The sequence below is a fragment of the Aulostomus chinensis genome, chromosome 18, assembly GCF_037954235.1.
Source record: "Aulostomus chinensis isolate RoL2024-O1b breed Wild chromosome 18, RoL_Achi_v1.0, whole genome shotgun sequence".
Classification (NCBI taxonomy): Eukaryota; Metazoa; Chordata; class Actinopteri; order Syngnathiformes; family Aulostomidae; genus Aulostomus; species Aulostomus chinensis.
Window position 1 is genome coordinate 13,665,553 of NC_141337.1, and position 10,001 is coordinate 13,675,553.

The window sequence follows — 10,001 nt, forward strand, 5'->3', positions numbered from 1 at the left end:
CTGCCGATATATATTATTTAATATATCAGTATTGGTCTGATCACTGATATTAATATAGGCAAACAGCCAAGATTGAGATTACTTTCCAGATTAGCAGATTAGCAACAATGACGAGTGTTTTTCTTTTTTCCACAGCATTTTGGAAATAAAGAAAAATATTACGCTTTCAACCTCAGCATGTTTATGTGTGTTATTTCAGTATGAACAAAGTACAAATATATAAACTTGGCATCAGCAAATATCATTTGTAAAATATCAGAATATCTGGAATTGGTAAAAAAAAAAAAATCTGTGCATCATGCATCCCTATTAAATACTTTAATTACAGATATTAAAGATACCAATTTTTTTTTTACAACATTTGTACAGTAAAACAATATTCGTCAATTCAGAGTGTTTTTGGTGTATTTCTGTTCACAATTTTGAAAACCAAAAGAGCACAACATTTTTCAAATGCTGCAAAGCCTACATCTGCTACTCAGAAGTAAATAGATGGTAATGTAGTGCAAGATATTAAAATGAATAATTTATAGGATTTTTTTTGAGTGCATAAGAGAAAAGGTACACTCGCCATTCGTCTCCTTCCTCCGGCTATGGTCATGAAGGACCACATGCTATCATGAGATTACACCTTCCAGTTGAATTTAGAATAAAGCGTGATAGAAAGTTAAGAAATAAATTGTCACATGTCATCGATTAAAATTATATTTGAATTAACTCACCAAGGAGAAGCGAAAAGGCACAGCAGTCCATGACAGTGCCAACTCAACAAAAGGAGTATAGTAAGTACATGGAAAGTACAGACATTTGCACAGCATCTAAAAACTGTGTTCACAAGGTTTGGTATCAATGCAAAAAAACATGCAAATTCACTCAGTTGTGATTGGAAAGATGTGGGAAAGAAAAAGAAAGTGTAAAACAGTTCACAAGAAGAAGGAAGGAGAGAGACATTGCAAAGGTTGTGATGAAAGGCCTAATTTCAAAAAGTCAGTGTTTAGTGGTAAGAAGTTTTCTTTTTTAAAACACGTAACCAAAACAAGATCATGAAACACATTAACGCTAAAGCTATGAACAGCCAATTTTCATTTAATGCCTTTATTGTACAAAATAAATGTGTGTGTGTGTGTGTGTGTGTGTGTGTTGTCTGTCTCAACAAGTTTCCAATCCATGCAAACTGTTGTTATTTTGATCACCCAAGGTCACTTTTCACCAGAGTCCATGTGTGTGAAGAGTCATGTTTCCCTTTGCAAACATTACTGTTTCCTTTCCCTGATTCTGCAAGACATAAGCTTTTGTGCAGCAAGTCCTGAGAACTACCAAGATATATTATTAAATGTCAAGTCATAGTAGGATTTGTATTGTAGATAAAGCTTTTACACTACAGTTTTTGGTGCTGCGAGGGATTTGCTGGATTATGTCTGCCATCAGTATACACCTAAAGAGAATAAAGCCTATTCAGTTGGAGATCCACTGCCCATCTTGCAGCCACATTTACCTCAAAAATATGTAACTGCCAACTGCAACCAGCCAAGATTCAATACAAAAACAAGTGTCTCCATGGTTTTACATTGACCAGTCCAGCAGTGCTTAATGTTTTTGGCCATAATGTGATGTTGAAAGTATTTACTGCCCTCAAGTGCTTGTAACGAGAAGCTGCAAGAGCGAATAAAATGCTCAGCAAACACACACACACACACACACACACACACACACACACACACACACACACACACACACACTATAAGGGTCAATGTGGTTGGTTGGGAAACTAAACCTTTAAAAGGAGCATCACCTGCAATAATGAGATGGTTTATTAATTAAAAAAACTAGTAGACCATAATCTACCAGGTATATTATTATTAGTAGTAGTAGTATTATTGTTGTTGTTGTTGTTGTTGTTGTTGTACAGATACGATCGAAGCTTGGTAAAATGCGGGCCTAAAGTGGGGAACCGTTGTTCTTTTCCTCGTTTCCTGTCGACTGCGTAAATTGACGGAACTAAAAGTGTGCGCACCGGTAAGTCAACCGCTTACGACGCGCGAACATTTATTTTGCTTCAGTTGTCTTATTGGTGATTAATGGACGTCCGAGCCACCTCTGTTAACTTCCTCTAACATAAAAGTAATGTGAGTTTCGATTAACGGTTATAGCATCAACTGCTAAACAGCCTGTTAAATATGTTTGGCTGCTGTGTGTTTGTTAGCAGCGGAAGCTAACGTCATTGACGAAAAACGGATACTGCTCTGTGAACGTTCTCAGATTGTTCTAACTTGTTTGACCGTGTTCCCTTAATGAAACGGGTATTATGTATTTTGGTGTTTAAAGTCTGTCAGTTAAATTCTTTTTCAATTTGTAGGTAATTGTGTAGCAGTTATTAGCTTGCTCGAAGTCGTTGTTATGCGGGCAGCTGGCTCCTTGTACTTGGCTTCAGCTCGAGCCAGTTTATTGTGTCAAACGTTAATTTGAGATCAAAGTTATTCACTTAGAAACTTAAATCGGAGATTGAAATCAAACCCTCCAAGGTAAAAGTCACAACATTTAAAGGTCTTGTGACGTCACTCAACCATGGCGCCTCAAGTACCATTTGCAGACTGCTGGAGCCCATGACGTTTTCTTGGGGCAAACTTCTCATCTTGCACCAAATTTGACAATGCATTCCCTCATGCTCATGTGTAATGTAGAACCTTTTAAAAATAATTCACATCTTTAACCTTGTTTGCTACATAATAATGGAGACAACTGCAGAATGTAATCAAGTGTTCCAACAACAAGAAGACATCAAACTAGAAGGGAATTGAAGCCGTTTGACACGTTGACATGTAATAACACAACTCTTGATTTTGTTTTTCTTGAAGTGAACTAACTTTCCTGAAGTTAAATCTGCTGGTTGATGCGCTGACGCAATACAAACAACAAATATGACATCACTTGTAAGTACTTAATTAACTCTTTATCACAAAATACATGAAGTGCAAAGGAAGTTTTTGTGCTATTTGTGTTTGTCTGCAGTCTCCTCACGGATGAGAGAAAACACACTGCTGAGATTATGTCCTCTTCTGAAAAGCAAACGGATATGTTTGTCTTGCAGGGGAGCAGCAGTTCCTCGGGGACTGAGTACACTGTGAGAGTTCCGAAGTGAGTACTGCATGCTGTTGTATTTGTACATGTACTGTTACTTTGCTGTGTGAATTTGAAAGATTTATTTGTGAATTTCTCAACATTGTTTTTCTGTGATTATTCAAAACAACCTTATACATTTCATGGGTTTGCATGGGGGGGGGGGGGGTGGAAATTAACTGGAAAAAAATGATACGTGTTTAGAATATGTATATATGAGTGTGTGTATGTCACATCATTTGATAAGATATTTTTTACTCTTAAATCACACTTTGTTCAAGCCCTTAACCTGAAAATCTGCTTGTGCATGCAGGAAGTTGTGTATAAATCTCCATCAATACAATTTATTACTTTTTTTAATCTGTTAGAAACACCAGCAAGAAGTACAACATCATGGCTTTCAATCTAGGAGACAAAGTCAACTGTTCGACGTGGACACAGGTGGGCCTCGTGTTGTAGGGTAACGCCTGACAGATACAAGTACAAGTCACTAGGCAGGCTGCTGAGTCTGTGCTGTAATAAAAACTGTTTATCCAGTAAGAAGAAGAGAAACAGTAGAATCAAGACAAAATGAAACGGTTGTGAAACCACCCTCCCCTTCCTCCCTTAGGCTCGCATGGAGAGAGACATGAGTGCGCGGCGGATATACGGCGAGGAAGAGGTGCCGGAAGGCGCGGCTGGCAGCGAGTTTGGCAAAAAGCAGCGCGAGGAGGCTCGACGGAAGAAGTTTGGTATTGTGACACGTGAATTCAAAGTGGAAGACCAGCCCTGGATCCTCAAGGTCAATGGCAAAGCCGGCAAGAGGTGAAGAATTCCAAAGCTGTCTTAATTTACAGCCCCAGATATAACGCAAGATGATTTCCATCAAACCTGTGTGTGTGTGTGTGTGTGTGTGTGTGTGTGTGTGTGTGTGTGTGTGTGTGTGTGTCAGGTTCAAAGGGCTTAAGAAGGGCGGTGTGACAGAAAATGCTTCCTACTACATCTTCACTCAGTGTCCCGATGGCGCATTCGAAGCTTTCCCTGTTCACGGCTGGTATAACTTCACTCCTGTGGCCAAGCACCGAACTCTCACTGCAGAGGAGGCCGAAGAGGAGTGGGGCAGGTGAGGGAGGAGGGGGAGCAGGTGAGGGAGGGGGAGGAGCAGAGACATGGGAAATGTAGGAAAATGCATGTTTTTGATGCTCTTGATCAGGACTCTGGTGGGTCAAAGAAGTCCAACCCAGACATCCCCCTCTTTTATATATAGACGGAACAAGGTGGTGAATCACTTCAGCATCATGCTCCAGCGACGTCTGCGGGAGCAAGAGCGTGGTGAGGAAGAGGAGGACGAGAATGACAAGTCTGCAAAGAAGAAAAAGAAATCGGGTGGAAGAGGTGGCGACCTGCGCATTCACGACCTGGAAGACGACCTGGAGATGAGCAGCGACGACAGCGACGGCAGTGTGGGGGACGGTAAGGAGAATAACAATCAATTATTCCATAAAATGATGTCACAAACACCTTCACCCTCCTTTTTTTTTCTTGATGGGTAGATGGAGAGAGCAAGCCCAAAGCAAAGAAAGAGTCAGGGAAAGGAAAAGGAAAGAAAAAGAGAAAGAACAAAGACAGGGAGGCTTTGGAGGACAGCGACGATGGAGACTACGAGGGTCTGGAGGTGGATTACATGACCGATGAAAGCAGGTCTGGCTTTGTTTCACACACATACAGTGAAGGCTCGTGTCCTCTTTTATTTTACCAGCAAGTTGTTTTTATTTGTCCATGAACAGCTCAGATGAGGAACCAGAGAAGGAAGCACCGCGCAAAACAGAAGAACACCCGAAAGGTCCCACACATTTTTACTGGAATTTCAATTCATCCTGCTGGATTTGATGTGTGACTGACATTTAAGCTGCTGGGTTTTTTTGGGGTTTTTTTTTTTTGGGTCCGGTTGCAGGGATTGACGAGCAATCTGAAAGCGAGGAGGAGAGTGAGGAGGAGAAACAGAACGAGGAGGAGGCGAAGGAGGAGGAGGAAGAGGAGGATGGAAAGAAAACCCCAGTGCAAATGGAAAAGAAGAAAAAGAAAGGTAGGGAAAGACCATGACTGAACTTGAGCTGTAAATGATGACGTTTTCGAACTGTGTGAATTTATGTGTGTATGTGTGTGTCACAGACAGCAGCGGGGAATCAGAAAGCTCAGACGACAGTGACATCGACAAAGACTCGGCTTTGTTCATGGTGGTTAGTGTGTGTGTGGCTGAATGAGTCAGTAGTTGAGCATCTTATTGTCTTTTCTAGAATTTCACTTTAATCATTTGTCAGAACAGCTAGTTTTGTTTGTGTGTGTTTGTGCGTGTGTGTATAGAAATGTATTTTTCCATTGTTTTCTTTGATTCAAACTTTTGTCTTCTTCGTCTGTCTCATAGAAGAAGCGTACACCTCCCAAACGTGGAGGTGGGCGGGGCTCCGCAGGAAGCTCCAGGACCGGCAGCCGTCCTGGGACGCCATCTATTGACTCTGCCGCCACTTCCAACACACTGCGTGCTGCTGCCAGCAAGCTGGAGCAAGGTGTGTAGCTCTTTGAGTAACACTCCCGCGTGTGAATTTCCAAGGCAGCACACACTCACTGCTTGCCTGGACTTTTTTGAGGTGCAGGGAGTCAAAATCCTCTAAAAATTGTGTGCGTTGACTTGAGTAAATCCCTGTTTTTTACATGTATATGTCAGTTCTTTTTCTTCCTTCCTTTTCTTTCTTCATTTCCTCCATGCCGACCAAATCTCCCATTCCCATAGGTAAAAGACAGACGCAGGGTCCCAGCACTGACTCACCGGCTGCAAAGAGGCTAAAGATGGAGCCCAGCGGGCAGAGCCCTGCACCCTCTGGGAAGACCACACCTCAGCCCCCATCAGGAAAATCCACTCCCAGCTCCAGGTACCTCGTTGTCCTGAGGAGTCACTCGTTTCTTTCCAAATGAAATGAAATATTCGATCGCATGTGAGCTGTGCACTCTTTCCACCTCACAGTGACGTGCAGCTAACGGAGGACGCCGTCCGTCGCTACCTGATCCGTAAACCCATGACCACCAAAGACCTGCTGAAGAAGTTCCAGACCAAGCGCACAGGCCTGAGCAGTGAGCAGACGGTCAACGTGCTGGCACAGATCCTGAAGCGCCTCAATCCAGAGCGCAAGAATGTCAACGACAAAATGCACTTCTACCTCACTGAATAAACAATGAAGACAGGAAGTGGCGAGACACGGAGAGACGGAGGGGGAAGCGGACTCCACTAGACACCCCCCCCCCCCCCAAAGAAAAACTCTGTTCCACACTTGAGTTTGTTTTTCATACCTGAGATGTTGCTGGCTGAAGGGTTCAGGGGTGTTACTCCATGTGGTGGGTCGATAAATCTCATCTTCTACAGTACAAGGCTTTCCTCTTTGTACCCATTTTTTCATGTACTCTTTTTAATGTTATATTGAAGCATATTTTGCCCTCATTTGGACATCCTGAGATTTTGTTCTCAAATGATTATTTGTGACATTTTTCCGATTTTTTTTTTTTAGGAACATAAGCATTCTGCCAAATAGGAAGTGATGTTTTATGCAGTTTATTTTTTACTTAAAGTGGATGAGACGTACGCGCTCATTCCTGAAGTTCAAAGAAGTATCAAACAATTCCTATTTTGTTCTTTTTGCTTTAAATGTGGATTGAACATACTTCATAGTGCAGTTTTACAGATCATCCACTTGTCTAGAACTGTTTGTGTGTGTGGGCATCAGTCAATGGCCATTTGTTTGTGCTTTGTATTCTTATTTCCATAGCAAATACATGTAAAAAAGTTATTACAGCTATTTCTAGGTTTGTAGATAGTTGAAGTTAAATTTGATAGAGAAAACCAAGCGACGATCACCCTTTTATTAACTCGGAGTGCAGTGAGATGAGTAAGCATCGATACACTGGAGGATGTTTGTAAAATTATTGAATGTGGTGGTGTTTAATATCCTTCAATAAAAAAAAAATTAAAAATAAAACTAACTGGCTCAACTTGTTATTTCCTGTCCCGGTAGCGTCTTTCTCACTGGAGGGGCGGATGAACACCTTCAGGGTTCCCTCGCCGGATCGAGGCTGCATGCAAATTCCCGTTCAAACTTCTCATTTACACGAATATGGACAAGCGTCTTGAACTGAGGGTGCTGGCAGTCATTTTATCCTGCTTGTCGAAGGTTTTCGCAACAGGTCAATGGGTTGAAGTTAAGTTGACATTTAATATTAGACCCTCAACAATACTGTGCAGTGTTTTTGGGACAGACACCACAAGTAATTATCAAGTAAAAATTCTGAATCTGTCGGTGTGGTCTTTGCATTTTAGTCAAAGTTTGCAAAATTTGTCTTTTTCCTTACTCGACTGTCTCAAGCTACCAGGACACTTCTAGCGTGAGTTTGGTCTCTTTATTGATTATTTGACTGTCATTTAGGGAAGTATAAATCCCAAATTTCATCAAAATGTGATTGTGTATCAATTCTTTTAACCAACAATTTGATTATTTTTGTACCTCAAAAGTGCTGCAACACAACACCGTTCAAATACAGAGGTCTGTGGTCCATGAGATGAAATTCAGCACAACACATTTCTATCAGCTCAAAAAAAAAAATGCAAACAAAACGTATTTTGACCATTTCATTTGTTAATATCACAAACGCAAACAACTTCTTATACAAAGGTAATGTACAAGTTATTGAAAAGTGCCTGAAAACACGCTTAGACCGCCAGCCGCGACTGAGAGTGTAGGTGTGAAAACACGTCACATGCAAACTGATGATTATGCATCAGGGGATTTAGCCATTTCTCATTCATGTTTATCCCTGCGACAGACTGGCGACCCGTCCAGGGTGAACCCCCCCTCTCACCCAATGTCAGCTGACTCCAGCCCCCCCTGGGACCCTTAACGGATAAGCGGTATTTAAAATGGATGGATGGGTTATTCATATTTATTACACATAAATATCAGTGCTATACCCAGATATAAAGGGCGCTCCAGTTGATGACGTGTGTGAGTAGTGGCCGCGTGTCTGGGGACGATCCGTGAAAATATGAAGATAGGTGTCACTGCTAACAGGCTGGATCTACTAGACGTGGCTCTCCAGTGATCTTGTGTGACCATCACAATCCAGTCAACATCTCCCAGTAGCCCAGTGTCCAGATTATCAACAGCACTTCATCTTGACACAATCCCGTGAGCTCACTGGTGCCCCAGGTTAGTGTTAACTGGGCAGGTTTCTGCAGATGACAGAGATTCGACGCTGCCGAGGAACTTTTTGTCCATTAAACACAGAATCCTCGTCCTTTAGGATCTCATGAGTGAAGTTATATCTGGCCTGGTCCCTGCGAGGGGAGCACAGAGTAAAAGACATTTTGTTTTCTTTCTGGTTCCAGCGTGATCCTGTACTACAGCTTCAAAGTACCTCGAAAATCTCAAGAAACAAAATCTGAAATCTCCGTTCTGTGCTACCTGAGGATGTACAGCGAGCGTCGGGGCAGCCGCAGGTCCAGCCACTCTCTGGGGTCATCCTCCTTTACCAAGCGCATGATACTGTCAGACAGAAGACTCAACCCGCTGATGGTGCTGCCGCAGAACTGAAAAATAATTTGAACTTCACTTGAACTGAAAATGTTGTAAAACCAACATCTCTTCTAGATTGTAACAAACCTACTTTGATACTGTCGATATGTGGCTTGATGTAGCCGGTCTTGTCCAGGTCCAGGATGTGCACAGGCCCAAGAAGTGGGCTCCCCTCAGCAAAAGCTACAGAACGGACACGGTTCAAGACCCCCTCGCACACCGCCCCCCACATGGCACGCTCTGTCTCTCGGTACCCGTGGATGGCCTATGTGGGGGAGTGGAACAGAGTGCACTCAGCAGAGCTTGATGTGAAAGTATCAAAATATTAATAATTTTAGTTTTAATTGTAATAGATGCATTTCTTGCATTTGGTTGTGAATATTCCACAATGGAAACACACCCCCTATTGATTCTATTTTTTCCCGAAGGAAATAAAAGCAAATCTACTATAAAGTACTTGAACTTTAACTCGTTATGAAATGATTGAATGTTTATCATTTACAATAACACAGACACAAAACTAGACCCACAAACAAGAGGAACATTCAACATAAAAATGGGCCCTTAAACCAGTCGTGTGACTCGAGGCCTCCTGTTTGCCATCATTAGAACTTCTGCCTGATTACTTAAATCAGCAGCAGGTGGGTGAATTCTCCTCCGCCACACAGCCAGCAGTGACATCACCACTTACGTCGTCCCAGTGATCGAACTCGTAGCGCTTCTTCTTCAAGCCAGGCTCCAGCTCTCCCAGCAGAGCATCCTCCTCCTCTTCGGTGATGAAGCACGTCCTCACCTCCACCTGTGACCCGAGCGTCTTCACCAACTCCCGACTTGACCCGACGACCAGAGGCTCGTCTGTCGAAGCTAGCAGGCCGCTGCTAGCAGAGGAGCTCAGGTAACGGGCGAGGCGGGCGTTAAGAGCCGGTGTATGGATGCGTTTCACTACCGCGAGCAGCAGTTTCATCCTCTTGTTTAAAATATATCCGGACAGCTTCGCTACACAGTCCCGGTCACTTTAGGCTGCGGTTTGTTTTTGATGACAGAATCAAACGTCAAAGTAGGACGCCATGTTGGAAGGCGCAATGCATTGTTGGTAGCGGAGTCAGAATACAACGTACAACAAGAAAATATGTACAAACACTCAAAAAGCTAACAAATCAAATAATGCTAACCCAGTGAATTATATATAAATCATGAATAACTGTTTAAATTTAGGATACATTATTTAAACAACATTTAAAGAAACAAAAATGACAATTTGTGACATATAGCTTTGAAATATCTTGA

General features: G+C 42.3%; 2 protein-coding genes across 7 annotated transcripts; one reads left to right on the plus strand and one right to left on the minus strand.

Annotated features, from left to right (window-relative positions):
• The first annotated feature begins 1,958 nt into the window (after window positions 1-1,958).
• gtf2f1 (general transcription factor IIF, polypeptide 1) lies at window positions 1,959-7,095 on the plus strand. Of its 6 annotated transcripts, none has more exons than XM_086185061.1 (14): window positions 1,959-2,016; window positions 2,856-2,930; window positions 3,089-3,135; window positions 3,486-3,558; window positions 3,728-3,921; window positions 4,049-4,219; window positions 4,364-4,569; window positions 4,650-4,797; window positions 4,884-4,939; window positions 5,051-5,182; window positions 5,269-5,336; window positions 5,522-5,663; window positions 5,888-6,026; window positions 6,119-7,095. In XM_086185061.1, the coding sequence occupies exons 2-14, from the start codon at window positions 2,919-2,921 to the stop codon at window positions 6,321-6,323; spliced, it is 1,593 nt and encodes a 530-aa protein (XP_086041187.1). In that variant the 5' UTR covers window positions 1,959-2,016; window positions 2,856-2,918; the 3' UTR covers window positions 6,324-7,095. The 6 variants fall into 6 exon arrangements, with proteins under 6 accessions (XP_086041187.1, XP_086041186.1, XP_086041192.1 ...); XM_086185060.1 differs by having other exon boundaries at window positions 1,999-2,126; XM_086185066.1 differs by having other exon boundaries at window positions 1,999-2,126; window positions 5,269-5,333.
• Window positions 7,013-9,801, minus strand: alkbh7 (alkB homolog 7, RNA demethylase). The gene is made up of 4 exons (XM_086185067.1): window positions 9,406-9,801; window positions 8,806-8,979; window positions 8,604-8,728; window positions 7,013-8,476 (listed from the first exon to the last, which is right to left on the minus strand). The coding sequence occupies exons 1-4, from the start codon at window positions 9,676-9,678 to the stop codon at window positions 8,356-8,358; spliced, it is 693 nt and encodes a 230-aa protein (XP_086041193.1). The 5' UTR covers window positions 9,679-9,801; the 3' UTR covers window positions 7,013-8,355.
• Window positions 9,802-10,001: the final 200 nt, after the last annotated feature.